A 22,295-nucleotide genomic window follows, 5' to 3' on the forward strand; every position below is an offset into this window, starting at 1 on the left:
TAACCGTGCGAGTCCGCACGGTAACGGTGTGACTCCGCACGGTAACGGTGCGAGTCTTCTCGGTAACGGTGCGAGTCCGCTCGGTAACGATGCGAGTATTCTCGGTAACGGTGCGAGTCTGCTCGGTAACGATGCGAGTCCGCACGGTAACGGTGTGAGTCTACTCGGTAACGGTGTGAGTCCGCACGGTAACGGTTCGAGTCTTCTTGGTAACGGTGCGAGACCGCTCGGTAACGGTGCGAGTCCGCTCGGTAACGGTGCGAGTCCGCTCGGTAACGGTGCGAGTCTCCTCGGTAACGGTGCGAGTCCGCTCGGTAGCGATGCGAGTCTGCACGGTAACGATGCGAGTCTGCACGGTAACGATGCGAGTCCGCACGGTAACGGTGTGAGTCTCCTCGGTAACGGTGTGAGTCCGCACGGTAACGGTGCGAGTCTTCTCGGTAACGGTGCGAGTCTTCTCGGTAACGGTGCGAGTCTTCTCGGTAACGGTGCGAGTCCGCTCGGTAACGATGCGAGTCTCCTCGGTAACGGTGCGAGTCTCCTCGGTAACGGTGTGAGTCTTCTCGGTAACGGTGCGAGTCTTCTCGGTAACGGTGTGAGTCCGCACGGTAACGGTGTGAGTCCGCACGGTAATGGTGCGAGTTTTCTCGGTAACGGTGCGAGTCCGGTCGGTAACGGTGCGAGTCCGGTCGGTAACGGTGCGAGTCTTCTCGGTAACGGTCTGAGTCCGCACGGTAACGGTGCGAGTCCGGTCGGTAACGGTGCGAGTCTTCTCGGTAACGGTCTGAGTCCGCACGGTAACGGTGCGAGTCCGCACGGTAACGGTGCGAGTCCGCACGGTAACGGTGCGAGTCCGCACGGTAACGGTGCGAGTCTCCTCGGTAACGGTGCGAGTCTTCTCGGTAACGGTGCGAGTTTTTTCGGTAACGGTGCGAGTCCGCTCGGTAACGGTGCGAGTCTCCTCGGTAACGGTGCGAGTCTCCTCGGTAACGGTGCGAGTCTCCTCGGTAACGGTGCGAGTCTCCTCTGTAACGGTGTGAGTCCGCACGGTAACGGTGCGAGTCCGCTCGGTAACGATGCGAGTCCGCACGGTAACGGTGTGAGTCTTCTCGGTAACGGTGTGAGTCCGCACGGTAACGGTGCGAGTCCGCTCGGTAACGGTGCGAGTCTCCTCGGTAACGGTGCGAGTCCGCTCGGTAACGATGCGAGTCTGCACGGTAACGATGCGAGTCTGCACGGTAACGATGCGAGTCCGCACGGTAACGGTGTGAGTCTCCTCGGTAACGGTGTGAGTCCGCACGGTAACGGTGCGAGTCTTCTCGGTAACGGTGCGAGTCTTCTCGGTAACGGTGCGAGTCTTCTCGGTAACGGTGCGAGTCCGCTTGGTAACGATGCGAGTCTCCTCGGTAACGGTGCGAGTCTCCTCGGTAACGGTGTGAGTCTCCTCTGTAACGGTGTGAGTCCGCACGGTAACGGTGTGAGTCCGCACGGTAACGGTGTGAGTCCGCACGGTAACGGTGCGAGTCTTCTCGGTAACGGTGCGAGTCCGCATGGTAACGATGCGAGTCTTCTCGGTAACGGTGCGAGTCTTCTCGGTAACGGTGTGAGTCCGCACGGTAACGGTGTGAGTCTTCTCGGTAACGATGTGAGTCTTCTCGGTAACGGTGCGAGTCTTCTCGGTAACGGTGTGAGTCCGCACGGTAACGGTGTGAGTTTTCTCGGTAACGGTGCGAGTCCGGTCGGTAACGGTGCGAGTCCGGTCGGTAACGGTGCGAGTCTTCTCGGTAACGGTCTGAGTCCGCACGGTAACGGTGCGAGTCCGCACGGTAACGGTGCGAGTCCGCACGGTAACGGTGCGAGTCTCCTCGGTAACGGTGCGAGTCTTCTCGGTAACGGTGCGAGTCTTCTCGGTAACGGTGCGAGTCTTCTCGGTAACGGTGCGAGTCCGCTCGGTAACGGTGCGAGTCTCCTCGGTAACGGTGCGAGTCTCCTCGGTAACGGTGCGAGTCTCCTCGGTAACGGTGCGAGTCTCCTCTGTAACGGTGTGAGTCCGCACGGTAACGGTGTGAGTCCGCACGGTAACGGTGCGAGTCTTCTCGGTAACGGTGCGAGTCCGCTCGGTAACGATGCGAGTCCGCTCGGTAACGATGCGAGTCTTCTCGGTAACGGTGCGAGTCCGCTCGGTAACGATGCGAGTCCGCACGGTAACGGTGTGAGTCTTCTCGGTAACGGTGTGAGTCTTCTCGGTAACGGTGCGAGTCTTCTCGGTAACGGTGTGAGTCCGCACGGTAACGGTGCGAGTCCGCACGGTAACGGTGCGAGTCCGCTCGGTAACGGTGCGAGTCTTCTCGGTGACGGTGGGAGTCCGCACGGTAACGGTGCAAGTCCGCTCGGTAACGATGCGAGTCCGCATGGTAACGATGCGAGTCTTCTCGGTAACGGTGCGAGTCTTCTCGGTAACGGTGCGAGTCCGCTCGGTAACGATGCGAGTCCGCACGGTAACGATGCGAGTATTCTCGGTAACGGTGCGAGTCTGCTCGGTAACGATGCGAGTCCGCACGGTAACGGTGTGAGTCTTCTCGGTAACGGTCTGAGTCCGCACGGTAACGGTGCGAGTCCGCACGGTAACGGTGCGAGTCCGCACGGTAACGGTGCGAGTCCGGTCGGTAACGGTGCGAGTCTTCTCGGTAACGGTCTGAGTCCGCACGGTAACGGTGCGAGTCCGCACGGTAACGGTGCGAGTCCGCACGGTAACGGTGCGAGTCCGCACGGTAACTGTGCGAGTCTCCTCGGTAACGGTGCGAGTCTTCTCGGTAACGGTGCGAGTCTTCTCGGTAACGGTGCGAGTTTTTTCGGTAACGGTGCGAGTCCGCTCGGTAACGGTGCGAGTCTCCTTGGTAACGGTGCGAGTCTCCTCGGTAACGGTGCGAGTCTCCTCGGTAACGGTGCGAGTCTCCTCGGTAACGGTGCGAGTCTCCTCTGTAACGGTGTGAGTCCGCACGGTAACGGTGTGAGTCCGCTCGGTAACGATGCGAGTCCGCACGGTAACGATGCGAGTCTTGTTGGTAACGGTGCGAGTCCGCTCGGTAACGATGCGAGTCCGCACGGTAACGGTGCGAGTCCGCTCGGTAATGGTGCGAGTCTTCTCGGTAACGGTGTGAGTCCGCTCGGTAACGGTGTGAGTCCGCTCGGTAACGATGCGAGTCTTGTTGGTAACGGTGCGAGTCCGCTCGGTAACGATGCGAGTCCGCATGGTAACGGTGTGAGTCTCCTTGGTAACGGTGTGAGTCCGCACGGTAACGGTGTGAGTCCGCACGGTAACGGTGTGAGTCCGCACGGTAACGGTGTGAGTCTTCTCGGTAACGGTGCAAGTCCGCTCGGTAACGGTGCGAGTCTTCTCGGTAATGATACGAGTCTGCACGGTAACGATGCGAGTCTTCTCGGTAACGGTGCGAGTCCGCACGGTAACTGTGTGAGTCTTCTCGGTAACGATGCGAGTCCACTCAGTAACGATGCGAGTCCGCACGGTAACGGTGTGAGTCTCCTCGGTAACGGTGCGAGTCTTCTCGGTAACGGTGCGAGTCTTCTCGGTAACGGTGCGAGTCCGCTCGGTAACGGTGCGAGTCCGCTCGGTAACGGTGCGAGTCTTCTCAGTAACCGTGCGAGTCCGCACGGTAACGGTGTGACTCCGCACGGTAACGGTGCGAGTCTTCTCGGTAACGGTGCGAGTCCGCTCGGTAACGATGCGAGTATTCTCGGTAACGGTGCGAGTCTGCTCGGTAACGGTGCGAGTCTGCTCGGTAACGGTGCGAGTCTTCTCGGTAACGGTGTGAGTCCGCACGGTAACGGTGCAAGTCCGCTCGGTAATGATGCGAGTCTTCTCGGTAACGGTGCGAGTCCGCTCGGTAACGATGCGAGTCCGCACGGTAACGGTGTGAGTCTTCTCGGTAACGGTGCGAGTCCGCTCGGTAACGGTGCGAGTCTTCTTGGTAACGGTGCGAGTCTCCTCGGTAACGGTGCGAGTCTTCTCGGTAACGGTGCGAGTCTCCTCGGTAACGGTGCGAGTCTTCTCGGTAACGGTGCGAGTCCGCACGGTAACGGTGTGAGTCCGCACGGTAACGGTGTGAGTCTCCTCGGTAACGGTGCGAGTCTCCTCGGTAACGGTGTGAGTCCGCACGGTAACGGTGTGAGTCCGCACGGTAATGGTGCGAGTCTTCTCGGTAACGGTGTGAGTCCGCACGGTAATGGTGCGAGTCTTCTCGGTAACGGTGCGAGTCCGCTCGGTAACGGTGCGAGTCTGCACGGTAACGATGCAAGTCTTCTCGGTAACGGTGCGAGTCCGCTCGGTAACGATGCGAGTCTCCTCGGTAACGGTGTGAGTCTCCTCGGTAACGGTGCGAGTCCGCTCGGTAATGGTGCGAGTCTTCTCGGTAACGGTGCGAGTCTCCTCGGTAACGGTGCGAGTCTTCTCGGTAACGGTGCGAGTCCGCACGGTAACGGTGCGAGTCTTCTCGGTAACGGTGCGAGTCTTCTCGGTAACGGTGTGAATCCGCTCGGTAACGATGCGAGTCCGCACGGTAACGATGCGAGTCCGCACGGTAACGATGCGAGTCTTTTTGGTAACGGGGCTAGTCCGCTCGGTAACGGTGTGAGTCCGCTCGGTAACGATGCGAGTCCGCACGGTAACGATGCGAGTCTTGTTGGTAACGGTGCGAGTCCGCTCGGTAACGATGCGAGTCCGCACGGTAACGGTGCGAGTCCGCTCGGTAATGGTGCGAGTCTTCTCGGTAACGGTGTGAGTCCGCTCGGTAACGGTGTGAGTCCGCTCGGTAACGATGCGAGTCTTGTTGGTAACGGTGCGAGTCCGCTCGGTAACGATGCGAGTCCGCATGGTAACGGTGTGAGTCTCCTTGGTAACGGTGTGAGTCCGCACGGTAACGGTGTGAGTCTCCTTGGTAACGGTGTGAGTCCGCACGGTAACGGTGTGAGTCCGCACGGTAACGGTGTGAGTCCGCACGGTAACGGTGTGAGTCTTCTCGGTAACGGTGTGAGTCTTCTCGGTAACGGTGCGAGTCCGCTCGGTAACGGTGCGAGTCTTCTCGGTAACGATACGAGTCTGCACGGTAACGATGCGAGTCTTCTCGGTAACGGTGCGAGTCTGCACGGTAACGGTGCGAGTCTTCTCGGTAACGATGCGAGTCCACTCAGTAACGATGCGAGTCCGCACGGTAACGGTGTGAGTCTCCTCGGTAACGGTGCGAGTCTTCTCGGTAACGGTGCGAGTCCGCTCGGTAACGGTGCGAGTCCGCTCGGTAACGGTGCGAGTCTTCTCAGTAACCGTGCGAGTCCGCACGGTAACGGTGTGACTCCGCACGGTAACGGTGCGAGTCTTCTCGGTAACGGTGCGAGTCCGCTCGGTAACGATGCGAGTATTCTCGGTAACGGTGCGAGTCTGCTCGGTAACGGTGCGAGTCTTCTCGGTAACGGTGTGAGTCCGCACGGTAACGGTGCAAGTCCGCTCGGTAATGATGCGAGTCTTCTCGGTAACGGTGCGAGTCCGCTCGGTAACGATGCGAGTCCGCACGGTAACGGTGTGAGTCTTCTCGGTAACGGTGCGAGTCCGCTCGGTAACGGTGCGAGTCTTCTTGGTAACGGTGCGAGTCTCCTCGGTAACGGTGCGAGTCTTCTCGGTAACGGTGCGAGTCCGCACGGTAACGGTGTGAGTCCGCACGGTAACGGTGTGAGTCTCCTCGGTAACGGTGCGAGTCTTCTCGGTAACGGTGTGAGTCCGCACGGTAACGGTGTGAGTCCGCACGGTAATGGTGCGAGTCTTCTCGGTAACGGTGTGAGTCCGCACGGTAATGGTGCGAGTCTTCTCGGTAACGGTGCGAGTCCGCTCGGTAACGGTGTGAGTCCGCACGGTAACGGTGTGAGTCTCCTCGGTAACGGTGCGAGTCTTCTCGGTAACGGTGTGAGTCCGCACGGTAACGGTGTGAGTCCGCACGGTAATGGTGCGAGTCTTCTCGGTAACGGTGTGAGTCCGCACGGTAATGGTGCGAGTCTTCTCGGTAACGGTGCGAGTCCGCTCGGTAACGGTGCGAGTCTGCACGGTAACGATGCAAGTCTTCTCGGTAACGGTGCGAGTCCGCTCGGTAACGATGCGAGTCTCCTCGGTAACGGTGTGAGTCTCCTCGGTAACGGTGCGAGTCCGCTCGGTAATGGTGCGAGTCTTCTCGGTAACGGTGTGAGTCTTCTCGGTAACGGTGCGAGTCTTCTTGGTAACGGTGCGAGTCTCCTCGGTAACGGTGCGAGTCTTCTCGGTAACGGTGCGAGTCCGCACGGTAACGGTGTGAGTCTTCTCGGTAACGGTGCGAGTCTTCTCGGTAACGGTGTGAATCCGCTCGGTAACGATGCGAGTCCGCACGGTAACGATGCGAGTCCGCACGGTAACGATGCGAGTCTTGTTGGTAACGGGGCTAGTCCGCTCGGTAACGGTGTGAGTCCGCTCGGTAACGATGCGAGTCCGCACGGTAACGATGCGAGTCTTGTTGGTAACGGTGCGAGTCCGCTCGGTAACGATGCGAGTCCGCACGGTAACGGTGCGAGTCCGCTCGGTAATGGTGCGAGTCTTCTCGGTAACGGTGTGAGTCCGCTCGGTAACGGTGTGAGTCCGCTCGGTAACGATGCGAGTCTTGTTGGTAACGGTGCGAGTCCGCTCGGTAACGATGCGAGTCCGCATGGTAACGGTGTGAGTCTCCTTGGTAACGGTGTGAGTCCGCACGGTAACGGTGTGAGTCCGCACGGTAACGGTGTGAGTCTTCTCGGTAACGGTGCAAGTCCGCTCGGTAACGGTGCGAGTCTTCTCGGTAACGATACGAGTCTGCACGGTAACGATGCGAGTCTTCTCGGTAACGGTGTGAGTCCGCACGGTAACGGTGTGAGTCTTCTCGGTAACGATGCGAGTCCACTCGGTAACGATGCGAGTCCGCACGGTAACGGTGTGAGTCTCCTCGGTAACGGTGTGAGTTGCACGGTAACGATGCGAGTCCGCACGGTAACGGTGTGAGTCTCCTCGGTAACGGTGTGAGTCCGCACGGTAACGGTGTGAGTCCGCACGGTAACGGTGTGAGTCTACTCGGTAACGGTGTGAGTCCGCTCGGTAACGGTGCGAGTCCGCTCGGTAACGGTGTGAGTCTACTCGGTAACGGTGCGAGTCCGCTCGGTAACGGTGCGAGTCCGCTCGGTAACGGTGCGAGTCTTCTCAGTAACCGTGCGAGTCCGCACGGTAACGGTGTGACTCCGCACGGTAACGGTGCGAGTCTTCTCGGTAACGGTGCGAGTCCGCTCGGTAACGATGCGAGTATTCTCGGTAACGGTACGAGTCTGCTCGGTAACGATGCGAGTCCGCACGGTAACGGTGTGAGTCTACTCGGTAACGGTGTGAGTCCGCACGGTAACGGTTCGAGTCTTCTTGGTAACGGTGCGAGACCGCTCGGTAACGGTGCGAGTCCGCTCGGTAACGGTGCGAGTCTCCTCGGTAACGGTGCGAGTCCGCTCGGTAACGATGCGAGTCTGCACGGTAACGATGCGAGTCTGCACGGTAACGATGCGAGTCCGCACGGTAACGGTGTGAGTCTCCTCGGTAACGGTGTGAGTCCGCACGGTAACGGTGCGAGTCTTCTCGGTAACGGTGCGAGTCTTCTCGGTAACGGTGCGAGTCTTCTCGGTAACGGTGCGAGTCTTCTCGGTAACGGTGCGAGTCTTCTCGGTAACGGTGCGAGTCTTCTCGGTAACGGTGCGAGTCCGCTCGGTAACGATGCGAGTCTCCTCGGTAACGGTGCGAGTCTCCTCGGTAACGGTGTGAGTCTCCTCTGTAACGGTGTGAGTCCGCACGGTAACGGTGTGAGTCCGCACGGTAACGGTGTGAGTCCGCACGGTAACGGTGCGAGTCTTCTCGGTAACGGTGCGAGTCCGCATGGTAACGATGCGAGTCTTCTCGGTAACGGTGCGAGTCTTCTCGGTAACGGTGTGAGTCCGCACGGTAACGGTGTGAGTCTTCTCGGTAACGATGTGAGTCTTCTCGGTAACGGTGCGAGTCTTCTCGGTAACGGTGTGAGTCTCCTCGGTAACGGTGCGAGTCTTCTCGGTAACGGTGCGAGTCTTCTCGGTAACGGTGCGAGTCTTCTCGGTAACGGTGCGAGTCTTCTCGGTAACGGTGCGAGTCTTCTCGGTAACGGTGCGAGTTTTTTCGGTAACGGTGCGAGTCCGCTCGGTAACGGTGCGAGTCTCCTCGGTAACGGTGCGAGTCTCCTCGGTAACGGTGCGAGTCTCCTCGGTAACGGTGCGAGTCTCCTCTGTAACGGTGTGAGTCCGCACGGTAACGGTGTGAGTCCGCACGGTAACGGTGCGAGTCTTCTCGGTAACGGTGCGAGTCCGCTCGGTAACGATGCGAGTCCGCTCGGTAACGATGCGAGTCTTCTCGGTAACGGTGCGAGTCCGCTCGGTAACGATGCGAGTCCGCACGGTAACGGTGTGAGTCTTCTCGGTAACGGTGTGAGTCCGCACGGTAACGGTGCGAGTCCGCTCGGTAACGGTGCGAGTCTCCTCGGTAACGGTGCGAGTCCGCTCGGTAACGATGCGAGTCTGCACGGTAACGATGCGAGTCTTCTCGGTAACGGTGCGAGTCCGCACGGTAACGGTGCGAGTCTTCTCGGTAACGGTGCGAGTCTTCTCGGTAACGGTGCGAGTCTTCTCGGTAACGGTGCGAGTCTTCTCGGTAACGGTGCGAGTCCGCTCGGTAACGATGCGAGTCTCCTCGGTAACGGTGCGAGTCTCCTCGGTAACGGTGTGAGTCTCCTCTGTAACGGTGTGAGTCCGCACGGTAACGGTGTGAGTCCGCACGGTAACGGTGCGAGTCTTCTCGGTAACGGTGCGAGTCCGCATGGTAACGATGCGAGTCTTCTCGGTAACGGTGCGAGTCTTCTCGGTAACGGTGTGAGTCCGCACGGTAACGGTGTGAGTCTTCTCGGTAACGATGTGAGTCTTCTCGGTAACGGTGCGAGTCTTCTCGGTAACGGTGTGAGTCCGCACGGTAACGGTGTGAGTCCGCACGGTAATGGTGCGAGTTTTCTCGGTAACGGTGCGAGTCCGGTCGGTAACGGTGCGAGTCTTCTCGGTAACGGTGTGAGTCCGCACGGTAACGGTGCGAGTCCGCACGGTAACGGTGCGAGTCCGCTCGGTAACGGTGCGAGTCTTCTCGGTAACGGTGTGAGTCCGCACGGTAACGGTGCGAGTCCGCACGGTAACGGTGCGAGTCCGCACGGTAACGATGCGAGTCTCCTCGGTAACGGTGCGAGTCTTCTCGGTAACGGTGCGAGTCTTCTCGGTAACGGTGTGAGTCCGCACGGTAACGATGCGAGTCTGCACGGTAACGATGCGAGTCTGCACGGTAACGATGCGAGTCCGCACGGTAACGGTGTGAGTCTCCTCGGTAACGGTGTGAGTCCGCACGGTAACGGTGCGAGTCCGCTCGGTAACGATGCGAGTCCGCACGGTAACGGTGTGAGTCTTCTCGGTAACGGTGTGAGTCCGCACGGTAACGGTGCGAGTCCGCTCGGTAACGGTGCGAGTCTCCTCGGTAACGGTGCGAGTCCGCTCGGTAACGATGCGAGTCTGCACGGTAACGATGCGAGTCTTCTCGGTAACGGTGCGAGTCCGCACGGTAACGGTGCGAGTCTTCTCGGTAACGGTGCGAGTCTTCTCGGTAACGGTGCGAGTCTTCTCGGTAACGGTGCGAGTCTTCTCGGTAACGGTGCGAGTCCGCTCGGTAACGATGCGAGTCTCCTCGGTAACGGTGCGAGTCTCCTCGGTAACGGTGTGAGTCTCCTCTGTAACGGTGTGAGTCCGCACGGTAACGGTGTGAGTCCGCACGGTAACGGTGCGAGTCTTCTCGGTAACGGTGCGAGTCCGCATGGTAACGATGCGAGTCTTCTCGGTAACGGTGCGAGTCTTCTCGGTAACGGTGTGAGTCCGCACGGTAACGGTGTGAGTCTTCTCGGTAACGATGTGAGTCTTCTCGGTAACGGTGCGAGTCTTCTCGGTAACGGTGTGAGTCCGCACGGTAACGGTGTGAGTCCGCACGGTAATGGTGCGAGTTTTCTCGGTAACGGTGCGAGTCCGGTCGGTAACGGTGCGAGTCTTCTCGGTAACGGTGTGAGTCCGCACGGTAACGGTGCGAGTCCGCACGGTAACGGTGCGAGTCCGCTCGGTAACGGTGCGAGTCTTCTCGGTAACGGTGTGAGTCCGCACGGTAACGGTGCGAGTCCGCACGGTAACGGTGCGAGTCCGCACGGTAACGATGCGAGTCTCCTCGGTAACGGTGCGAGTCTTCTCGGTAACGGTGCGAGTCTTCTCGGTAACGGTGTGAGTCCGCACGGTAACGATGCGAGTCTGCACGGTAACGATGCGAGTCTGCATGGTAACGATGCGAGTCCGCACGGTAACGGTGTGAGTCTCCTCGGTAACGGTGTGAGTCCGCACGGTAACGGTGCGAGTCTTCTCGGTAACGGTGCGAGTCTTCTCGGTAACGGTGCGAGTCTTCTCGGTAACGGTGCGAGTCTTCTCGGTAACGGTGCGAGTCTCCTCGGTAACGGTGCGAGTCTCCTCGGTAACGGTGTGAGTCTCCTCTGTAACGGTGTGAGTCCGCACGGTAACGGTGTGAGTCCGCACGGTAACGGTGCGAGTCTTCTCGGTAACGGTGCGAGTCCGCATGGTAACGATGCGAGTCTTCTCGGTAACGGTGCGAGTCCGCACGGTAACGGTGCGAGTCTTCTCGGTAACGGTGCGAGTCTTCTCGGTAACGGTGCGAGTCTTCTCGGTAACGGTGCGAGTCTTCTCGGTAACGGTGCGAGTCCGCTCGGTAACGATGCGAGTCTCCTCGGTAACGGTGCGAGTCTCCTCGGTAACGGTGTGAGTCTCCTCTGTAACGGTGTGAGTCCGCACGGTAACGGTGTGAGTCCGCACGGTAACGGTGCGAGTCTTCTCGGTAACGGTGCGAGTCCGCATGGTAACGATGCGAGTCTTCTCGGTAACGGTGCGAGTCTTCTCGGTAACGGTGTGAGTCCGCACGGTAACGGTGTGAGTCTTCTCGGTAACGATGTGAGTCTTCTCGGTAACGGTGCGAGTCTTCTCGGTAACGGTGTGAGTCCGCACGGTAACGGTGTGAGTCCGCACGGTAATGGTGCGAGTTTTCTCGGTAACGGTGCGAGTCCGGTCGGTAACGGTGCGAGTCTTCTCGGTAACGGTGTGAGTCCGCACGGTAACGGTGCGAGTCCGCACGGTAACGGTGCGAGTCCGCTCGGTAACGGTGCGAGTCTTCTCGGTAACGGTGTGAGTCCGCACGGTAACGGTGCGAGTCCGCACGGTAACGGTGCGAGTCCGCACGGTAACGATGCGAGTCTCCTCGGTAACGGTGCGAGTCTTCTCGGTAACGGTGCGAGTCTTCTCGGTAACGGTGTGAGTCCGCACGGTAACGATGCGAGTCTGCACGGTAACGATGCGAGTCTGCACGGTAACGATGCGAGTCCGCACGGTAACGGTGTGAGTCTCCTCGGTAACGGTGTGAGTCCGCACGGTAACGGTGCGAGTCCGCTCGGTAACGATGCGAGTCCGCACGGTAACGGTGTGAGTCTTCTCGGTAACGGTGTGAGTCCGCACGGTAACGGTGCGAGTCCGCTCGGTAACGGTGCGAGTCTCCTCGGTAACGGTGCGAGTCCGCTCGGTAACGATGCGAGTCTGCACGGTAACGATGCGAGTCTTCTCGGTAACGGTGCGAGTCCGCACGGTAACGGTGCGAGTCTTCTCGGTAACGGTGCGAGTCTTCTCGGTAACGGTGCGAGTCTTCTCGGTAACGGTGCGAGTCTTCTCGGTAACGGTGCGAGTCCGCTCGGTAACGATGCGAGTCTCCTCGGTAACGGTGCGAGTCTCCTCGGTAACGGTGTGAGTCTCCTCTGTAACGGTGTGAGTCCGCACGGTAACGGTGTGAGTCCGCACGGTAACGGTGCGAGTCTTCTCGGTAACGGTGCGAGTCCGCATGGTAACGATGCGAGTCTTCTCGGTAACGGTGCGAGTCTTCTCGGTAACGGTGTGAGTCCGCACGGTAACGGTGTGAGTCTTCTCGGTAACGATGTGAGTCTTCTCGGTAACGGTGCGAGTCTTCTCGGTAACGGTGTGAGTCCGCACGGTAACGGTGTGAGTCCGCACGGTAATGGTGCGAGTTTTCTCGGTAACGGTGCGAGTCCGGTCGGTAACGGTGCGAGTCTTCTCGGTAACGGTGTGAGTCCGCACGGTAACGGTGCGAGTCCGCACGGTAACGGTGCGAGTCCGCTCGGTAACGGTGCGAGTCTTCTCGGTAACGGTGTGAGTCCGCACGGTAACGGTGCGAGTCCGCACGGTAACGGTGCGAGTCCGCACGGTAACGATGCGAGTCTCCTCGGTAACGGTGCGAGTCTTCTCGGTAACGGTGCGAGTCTTCTCGGTAACGGTGTGAGTCCGCACGGTAACGATGCGAGTCTGCACGGTAACGATGCGAGTCTGCACGGTAACGATGCGAGTCCGCACGGTAACGGTGTGAGTCTCCTCGGTAACGGTGTGAGTCCGCACGGTAACGGTGCGAGTCTTCTCGGTAACGGTGCGAGTCTTCTCGGTAACGGTGCGAGTCTTCTCGGTAACGGTGCGAGTCTTCTCGGTAACGGTGCGAGTCCGCTCGGTAACGGTGCGAGTCTCCTCGGTAACGGTGCGAGTCTCCTCGGTAACGGTGTGAGTCTCCTCTGTAACGGTGTGAGTCCGCACGGTAACGGTGTGAGTCCGCACGGTAACGGTGCGAGTCTTCTCGGTAACGGTGCGAGTCCGCATGGTAACGATGCGAGTCTTCTCGGTAACGGTGCGAGTCTTCTCGGTAACGGTGTGAGTCCGCACGGTAACGGTGTGAGTCCGCACGGTAACGGTGTGAGTCTTCTCGGTAACGATGTGAGTCTTCTCGGTAACGGTGCGAGTCTTCTCGGTAACGGTGTGAGTCCGCACGGTAACGGTGTGAGTCCGCACGGTAATGGTGCGAGTTTTCTCGGTAACGGTGCGAGTCCGGTCGGTAACGGTGCGAGTCCGGTCGGTAACGGTGCGAGTCTTCTCGGTAACGGTGCGAGTCCGGTCGGTAACGGTGCGAGTCTTCTCGGTAACGGTGTGAGTCCGCACGGTAACGGTGCGAGTCCGCTCGGTAACAGTGCGAGTCTTCTCGGTAACGGTGTGAGTCCGCACGGTAACGGTGCGAGTCCGCACGGTAACGGTGCGAGTCCGCACGGTAACGATGCGAGTCTCCTCGGTAACGGTGCGAGTCTTCTCGGTAACGGTGCGAGTCTTCTCGGTAACGGTGCGAGTCTTCTCGGTAACGGTGCGAGTCCGCTCGGTAACGGTGCGAGTCTCCTCGGTAACGGTGCGAGTCTCCTCGGTAACGGTGCGAGTCCGCTCGGTAACGGTGCGAGTCCGCACGGTAACGGTGCGAGTCTTCTCGGTAACGGTGCGAGTCCGCTCGGTAACGATGCGAGTCCGCTCGGTAACGATGCGAGTCTTCTCGGTAACGGTGCGAGTCCGCTCGGTAACGATGCGAGTCCGCACGGTAACGGTGTGAGTCTTCTCGGTAACGGTGTGAGTCCGCACGGTAACGGTGTGAGTCCGCACGGTAACGGTGTGAGTCTTCTCGGTAACGGTGCGAGTCTTCTCGGTAACGGTGTGAGTCCGCACGGTAACGGTGCGAGTCCGCTCGGTAACGGTGCGAGTCTTCTCGGTAACGGTGTGAGTCCGCACGGTAACGGTGCAAGTCCGCTCGGTAACGATGCGAGTCCGCATGGTAACGATGCGAGTCTTCTCGGTAACGGTGCGAGTCTTCTCGGTAACGGTGCGAGTCCGCTCGGTAACGGTGCGAGTCCGCTCGGTAACGATGCGAGTCCGCACGGTAACGATGCGAGTATTCTCGGTAACGGTGCGAGTCTGCTCGGTAACGATGCGAGTCCGCACGGTAACGGTGTGAGTCTTCTCGGTAACGGTGCGAGTCTTCTCGGTAACGGTGTGAGTCCGCACGGTAACGGTGTGAGTCTTCTCGGTAACGGTGTGAGTCTTCTCGGTAACGGTGCGAGTCTTCTCGGTAACGGTGTGAGTCCGCACGGTAACGGTGTGAGTCCGCACGGTAATGGTGCGAGTTTTCTCGGTAACGGTGCGAGTCCGGTCGGTAACGGTGCGAGTCTTCTCGGTAACGGTGTGAGTCCGCACGGTAACGGTGCGAGTCCGCACGGTAACGGTGCGAGTCTCCTCGGTAACGGTGTGAGTCCGCACGCTAACGGTGCGAGTCTTCTCGGTAACGGTGCGAGTCTTCTCGGTAACGGTGCGAGTTTTTTCGGTAACGGTGCGAGTCCGCTCGGTAACGGTGCGAGTCTACTCGGTAACGGTGCGAGTCTCCTCGGTAACGGTGCGAGTCTCCTCGGTAACGGTGTGAGTCTCCTCTGTAACGGTGTGAGTCCGCACGGTAACGGTGTGAGTCCGCACGGTAACGGTGCGAGTCTTCTCGGTAACGGTGCGAGTCCGCTCGGTAACGATGCGAGTCCGCTCGGTAACGATGCGAGTCTTCTCGGTAACGGTGCGAGTCCGCTCGGTAACGATGCGAGTCCGCACGGTAACGGTGTGAGTCTTCTCGGTAACGGTGTGAGTCCGCACGGTAACGGTGTGAGTCCGCACGGTAACGGTGTGAGTCTTCTCGGTAACGGTGCGAGTCTTCTCGGTAACGGTGTGAGTCCGCACGGTAACGGTGCGAGTTTTCTCGGTAACGGTGCGAGTCAGGTCGGTAACGGTGCGAGTCTTCTCGGTAACGGTGCGAGTCTTCTCGGTAACGGTGCGAGTCCGCTCGGTAACGGTGCGAGTCCGCTCGGTAACGGTGACGGAAACGGTCCTCTGCAGGACCCCAGGTCAGATGGAGTCTTTCCAGATCTATATTTAGGAACGGCAGTCTGTGGACAGGTTTGGCAGGTTTAGGACAGGTCTTGGTTCCAGTGTGTCAGGTTGTGTCGTGGAGCCTCATGATGATAACCCCCCCCCCCCCCCAACCCCGTCTCTCTCTCTCTCTGGTAGAGTCAGTACCGCTTTGAAGGAACTGGGTTTTCCACCATCCCTCAGCTCATCGAGCATCACTTTTCCACCAAACAAGTCATCACCAAGAAGTCTGGGGTGGTGCTGCTCAACCCCGTTGTCAAGGTAACCATCTGTCCATCCATGTGAGTCCGGTTTCAGGGGCCTCATTTATAAAGCTTCCTATGAATTAAGCCGGCGTCACCAGTTATTGCCAATGTCTGGGATTTATAAAAACAGATTGGAGGGAGAACATTCAATCTGCCCTACATACAATATCTGCAGAAACAGAAAACGCCAACACCAACGAAGAAGAGTAAAACCAAAGAAACGATGTGAAATTTCAGACATTTGTGAAAAATCAAATATAAACTTTCAGATAAAAAGATTTACATAAAAATTATTTGCAAAAATAAAGACAAAAGCAGATGTGATATTAATCCTCCATCAGGAAAATAATCTGTTGGATTTCCATCAGAAATGTTATTGATCACAACGTCAGCCAGTAAAATGTGCTCTGTCAGTGTGGAACACAGCTGATCAATTAGCTGATCAGTAGCTATCATACATATAAAGTTCTACATTAATATCATTATCTAGAAAATTTCTGACGAAATTTTGATGGGTGCCAATGAAGCTGCTCCAGTGTGTGTGCAAATGTCCTAATGAGTGTGTAAGGAGCTCTTTACATACTGACAGGTATGATGTATAGTGTGTGTGTGTTGGTGTGTGTGTTGTAATAGTGTAGGTCCTCTTTCGCCTTTATGTAGGTGTGTAGGGGTGCAAATGTGTGTTGGTGTTTATATATGTGTATAGGTGTGTGTTAGCATGTAACACACACCTATACACACGCCCCCGCCCCCCACTGATCCTGATGGACAAGAACAACCGGCATGGGGCGTGCGTGCTCTAATTTAGAAATCGGGGCGTGCTCTGCATTAGAAATGGGGGCGTGCATGCTGTAATTTAGAAATGGGGGCCTGCATGCTGTAATTTAGAAATGGGGGCGTGCATGCTGTAATTTAGAAATGGGGGCGTGCATGCTGTAATTTAGAAATGGGGGCGTGCATGCTGTAATTTAGAAATCGGGGCGTGCATGCTGTAATTTAGAAATGGGGGCGTGCATGCTGTAATTTAGAAATGGGGGCGTGCATGCTGTAATTTAGAAATGGGGGCGTGCATGCTGTAATTTAGAAATGGGGGCGGGCGTGCCCTGCTTTAGAAATGGGGGCGGGCGTGCCCTGCTTTAGAAATGGGGGCGGGCGTGCCCTGCTTTAGAAATCGGGGCGGGCGTGCCCTGCTTTAGAAATCGGGGCGGGCGTGCTCTGCTTTAGAAATCGGGGCGGGCGTGCTCTGCTTTAGAAATCGGGGCGGGCGTGCTCTGCTTTAGAAATCGGGGCGGGCGTGCCCTGCTTTAGAAATCGGGGCGGGCGTGCCCTGCTTTAGAAATCGGGGCGGGCGTGCCCTGCTTTAGAAATCGGGGCGGGCGTGCCCTGCTTTAGAAATCGGGGCGGGCGTGCCCTGCTTTAGAAATCGGGGCGGGCGTGCTCTGCTTTAGAAATCGGGGCGGGCGTTCTCTGCTTTAGAAATCGGGGCGGGCGTGCCCTTCTTTAGAAATCGGGGCGGGCGTGCTCTGCTTTAGAAATCGGGGCGGGCGTGCCCTGCTTTAGAAATCGGGGCGGGCGTTCTCTGCTTTAGAAATCGGGGCGGGCGTGCCCTGCTTTAGAAATCGGGGCGGGCGTGCCCTGCTTTAGAAATCGGGGCGGGCGTGCCCTGCTTTAGAAATCGGGGCGGGCGTTCTCTGCTTTAGAAATCGGGGCGGGCGTTCTCTGCTTTAGAAATCGGGGCGGGCGTGCCCTGCTTTAGAAATCGGGGCGGGCGTGCCCTGTTCTCCTCCGTTCGCTTCCTGTCGAAATGAGACCCCTGAAGTGGGACGGTGACGTCCTTCAGGACTCTGTCGTCTCGCTGACTGACTTCATGCGGGCTGATGGATTTTTCATTGCTTTCATGTCTCCATCTTCTTGTCTCAAGGACTGATCAATAACTATCAGTAAAAATGGTCACGTGCAGTGTCAATATGTTAATGATCAGACATAGCAGCTCCTCCTCTGATCCCACAATCCGGTTTTGCAGGACAAGAAATGGATCCTGAACCATGAAGACGTGGTGCTGGGCGAGCTGCTGGGAAAGGTGACCTCACTTCCTGTTGCGACTTTGTATTCCCGTCATCACATGACCGCCGTCTGACCTCTCAACGCTCCCATCATGCTCTGCCTGTTGTCAGGGTAACTTCGGCGAGGTGTTCAAAGGAATGCTGCAGCGGGACAAAACGCCGGTTGCCGTCAAGACATGCAAAGAAGATTTACCTTCAGAGCTGAAGATCCGCTTCCTGTCGGAGGCCAGGTAAACGCCACCTGTTGCATCACCTGACAGTCGGTTAGTCGCAGCTTTCGTCTCCTGAAGGACTGAAGCATAAAAACGGCCTCTTGCTGTGATTGACTGCAGGATCCTGAAGCAGTACGACCATCCCAACATTGTGAAGCTGATTGGTGTTTGCACACAGCGTCAGCCCATCTACATCGTCATGGAGCTGGTTCCTGGTGGGTGGAGCTCTGTGGTGTCCATTTCTGATTGGTCAGTTTCTCACAAGCATGTGACTTCCTGTCAGGTGGAGACTTCCTGTCGTTTCTGAGGAAGAAAAAAGACGACCTGAAGACGAAGCAGCTGATTCGCTTTGCTGTGGACGCTGCTGCAGGGATGGCCTACCTGGAGAGTAAAAACTGCATCCACAGGTACCGCAGCGTCCTCCAGCCAACCGGTAACATGCTGAGCGGTAGCTGAGTGTCTCTGTAAACCCGTCTATCCCACAGGGACCTCGCGGCCAGGAACTGTCTCGTTGGAGACGGAAGCGTGTTGAAGATCAGCGACTTTGGGATGAGTCGGCAGGAAGACGACGGGGTTTACTCTTCATCTGGACTGAAGCAAATCCCCATCAAGTGGACTGCACCTGAAGCCCTGAACTATGGTAACACCTGTCCCACATCTGTCCTGTACCTGTCCCACACCTGTCCCACACCTGTCCCACACCTGTCCTATACCTGTCCTATACCTGTCCCACACCTGTCCTATACCTGTCCTATACCTGTCCCACACCTGTCCCACACCTGTCCTACACCTGTCCTACACCTGTCCTATACCTGTCCTACACCTGTCCTATACCTGTCCCACACCTGTCCCACACCTGTCCTATACCTGTCCTATACCTGTCCCACACCTGTCCCACACCTGTCCTATACCTGTCCCACACCTGTCCCACACCTGTCCTACACCTGTCCCACACCTGTCCCACACCTGTCCTATACCTGTCCCACACCTGTCCCACACCTGTCCTACACCTGTCCTATACCTGTCCCACACCTGTCCCACACCTGTCCTATACCTGTCCTATACCTGTCCCACACCTGTCCCACACCTGTCCTATACCTGTCCCACACCTGTCCCACACCTGTCCTACACCTGTCCCACACCTGTCCCACACCTGTCCTATACCTGTCCCACACCTGTCCTACACCTGTCCTATACCTGTCCCACACCTGTCCTATACCTGTCCCACACCTGTCCTATACCTGTCCCACACCTGTCCCACACCTGTCCTATACCTGTCCCACACCTGTCCCACACCTGTCCTACACCTGTCCCACACCTGTCCTATACCTGTCCCACACCTGTCCCACACCTGTCCTACACCTGTCCTATACCTGTCCTATACCTGTCCCACACCTGTCCCACACCTGTCCTACACCTGTCCCACACCTGTCCTATACCTGTCCCACACCTGTCTTATACCTGTCCCACACCTGTCCTATACCTGTCCCACACCTGTCCCACACCTGTCCTACACCTGTCCTATCCCTGTCCGATACCTGTCCGATACCTGTCCCACACCTGTCCGATACCTGTCCCACACCTGTCTTACACTTGTCCTACACCTGTCCCACACCTGTCCCACACCTGTCCGATACCTGTCCCACACCTGTCCGATACCTGTCCCACACCTGTCCCACACCTGTCCTATGCCTGTCCTACACCTGTCCTACACCTGTCCCACACCTGTCCCATACCTGTCCCACACATCCCACACCTGTCCCACACCTGTCCTACACCTGTCCGATACCTGTCCCACACCTGTCCCACACCTGTCCGATACCTGTCCCACACCTGTCCCACACCTGTCCTATGCCTGTCCTACACCTGTCCCACACCTGTCCTACACCTGTCCGATACCTGTCCCACACCTGTCCTATACCTGTCCTATACCTGTCCCACACCTGTCCCACACCTGTCCTATACCTGTCCCACACCTGTCCCACACCTGTCCTACACCTGTCCCACACCTGTCCCACACCTGTCCTATACCTGTCCCACACCTGTCCTACACCTGTCCTATACCTGTCCCACACCTGTCCTATACCTGTCCCACACCTGTCCTATACCTGTCCCACACCTGTCCCACACCTGTCCTATACCTGTCCCACACCTGTCCCACACCTGTCCTACACCTGTCCCACACCTGTCCTATACCTGTCCCACACCTGTCCCACACCTGTCCTACACCTGTCCTATACCTGTCCTATACCTGTCCCACACCTGTCCCACACCTGTCCTACACCTGTCCCACACCTGTCCTATACCTGTCCCACACCTGTCTTATACCTGTCCCACACCTGTCCTATACCTGTCCCACACCTGTCCCACACCTGTCCTACACCTGTCCTATCCCTGTCCGATACCTGTCCGATACCTGTCCCACACCTGTCCGATACCTGTCCCACACCTGTCTTACACTTGTCCTACACCTGTCCCACACCTGTCCCACACCTGTCCGATACCTGTCCCACACCTGTCCGATACCTGTCCCACACCTGTCCCACACCTGTCCTATGCCTGTCCTACACCTGTCCTACACCTGTCCCACACCTGTCCCATACCTGTCCCACACATCCCACACCTGTCCCACACCTGTCCTACACCTGTCCGATACCTGTCCCACACCTGTCCCACACCTGTCCGATACCTGTCCCACACCTGTCCCACACCTGTCCTATGCCTGTCCTACACCTGTCCCACACCTGTCCTACACCTGTCCGATACCTGTCCCACACCTGTCCTATACCTGTCCGATACCTGTCCCACACCTGTCCTACACCTGTCCGATACCTGTCCCACACCTGTCCTACACCTGTCCGATACCTGTCCCACACCTGTCCTATGCCTGTCCTACACCTGTCCCACACCTGTCCTATACCTGTCCCACACCTGTCCTACACCTGTCCGATACCTGTCCCACACCTGTCCCACACCTGTCCTATACCTGTCCTACACCTGTCCGATACCTGTCCCACACCTGTCCTATGCCTGTCCTACACCTGTCCCACACCTGTCCCATACCTGTCCCACACATCCCACACCTGTCCCACACCTGTCCTACACCTGTCCGATACCTGTCCCACACCTGTCCCACACCTGTCCGATACCTGTCCCACACCTGTCCTATGCCTGTCCTACACCTGTCCCACACCTGTCCTACACCTGTCCGATACCTGTCCCACACCTGTCCTATACCTGTCCGATACCTGTCCCACACCTGTCCTACACCTGTCCGATACCTGTCCCACACCTGTCCTACACCTGTCCGATACCTGTCCCACACCTGTCCTATGCCTGTCCTACACCTGTCCCACACCTGTCCTATACCTGTCCCACACCTGTCCTACACCTGTCCGATACCTGTCCCACACCTGTCCCACACCTGTCCTATACCTGTCCTACACCTGTCCGATACCTGTCCCACACCTGTCCTATGCCTGTCCTACACCTGTCCCACACCTGTCCTATACCTGTCCCACACATCCCACACCTGTCCCACACTTGTCCTACACCTGTCCGATACCTGTCCCACACCTGTCCCACACCTGTCCTATACCTGTCCTACACCTGTCCGATACCTGTCCCACACCTGTCCCACACCTGTCCTACACCTGTCCGATACCTGTCCCACACCTGTCCCACACCTGTCCTATACCTGTCCCACACCTGTACTAGTACATCTGAGGTGATTTAAACGGTTTGGTATGAATTTGCTGCGACCTGATTGACTGTTGCAGGTCGTTACAGCTCAGAGAGTGACGTGTGGAGTTATGGCATCCTGTTGTGGGAAACCTTCAGTTTGGGGGTGTGTCCTTATCCAGGGATGACCAATCAGCAGGCCCGGGAGCAGGTGGAGAAAGGTGAGCACACAGGGAGGCGGAGCTTAGCATTGTTATAACTCTTCATTTGGCTGCAGTTACCATGGGAACATGTTGTCTCGGGTGTCAGGTTACAGGATGGCGTGTCCTCAGCGTTGCCCTGACGACATGTACAAGGTGATGCAGCGCTGCTGGCAGTACAACCCGGAGGACCGACCCAAGTTCTCAGAGCTGCAGCGAGACGTCGCTGCCATGAAGAAGAAGTAAAAACGGGAGGCCACACCCACATGTGCTTTGTAATGGGCGTGGCCAGAGTTCATTCTGTTTGTGCAGCGTTAGACAGGAAGTGATGTCACAAATGTAGTTTAGTGTCTGACACACCTTCAGGCGTTGCAGAGGTGTGCACATGAGAGTGCACATCTCGCTGTCATCTCACCTGGAAGGTGGTGAACGTCACGCAACTGAACCTGCCCTCAGGTTCCGTTTACCACCCTGCTGTTTGTTTACACCTCAGCTGAGTGTAAACAACCTAAACACCATTAATAAACAAACGCCAGGGTGGTAAATAACAGTAAAGGTGTAAACAAGCGCCAGGGTGGTAAACAACAGTAACGGTGTAAACAAACGCCAGGCTGGTAAACAACAGTAAAGGTGTAAACAAGCGCCAGGGTGGTAAACAACAGTAACGGTGTAAACAAACGCCAGGGTGGTAAACAACAGTAGAGGTGTAAACAAACGCCAGGGTGGTAAACAACAGTAAAGGTGTAAACAAGCGCCAGGGTGGTAAACAACAGTAGAGGTGTAAACAAACGCCAGGGTGGTAAACAACAGTAGAGGTGTAAACAAACGCCAGGGTGGTAAACAGTAACGGTGTAAACAAAC

General features: G+C 57.4%; 1 protein-coding gene across 1 annotated transcript in view; it reads left to right on the top strand.

The window, feature by feature from the left end:
* Positions 1-21,904, top strand: part of fer (fer (fps/fes related) tyrosine kinase) — a 197,861-nt gene extending 175,957 nt beyond the window's left edge. Inside the window, exons 13-20 of the mRNA XM_079257110.1 lie at positions 15,172-15,294; positions 17,302-17,358; positions 17,453-17,571; positions 17,674-17,768; positions 17,837-17,960; positions 18,039-18,193; positions 21,333-21,455; positions 21,544-21,904. Of these exons, the coding sequence (XP_079113236.1) occupies positions 15,172-15,294; positions 17,302-17,358; positions 17,453-17,571; positions 17,674-17,768; positions 17,837-17,960; positions 18,039-18,193; positions 21,333-21,455; positions 21,544-21,680 (933 nt within the window). The 3' untranslated portion in view covers positions 21,681-21,904. The remainder of the gene's footprint in view (positions 1-15,171; positions 15,295-17,301; positions 17,359-17,452; positions 17,572-17,673; positions 17,769-17,836; positions 17,961-18,038; positions 18,194-21,332; positions 21,456-21,543) is intronic.
* The last annotated feature ends 391 nt before the right edge of the window (positions 21,905-22,295 follow it).

The sequence above is a fragment of the Telmatherina bonti genome (genome assembly GCF_933228915.1).
Source record: "Telmatherina bonti genome assembly, chromosome: 17".
In the NCBI taxonomy this organism is placed as follows: domain Eukaryota; kingdom Metazoa; phylum Chordata; class Actinopteri; order Atheriniformes; family Telmatherinidae; genus Telmatherina; species Telmatherina bonti.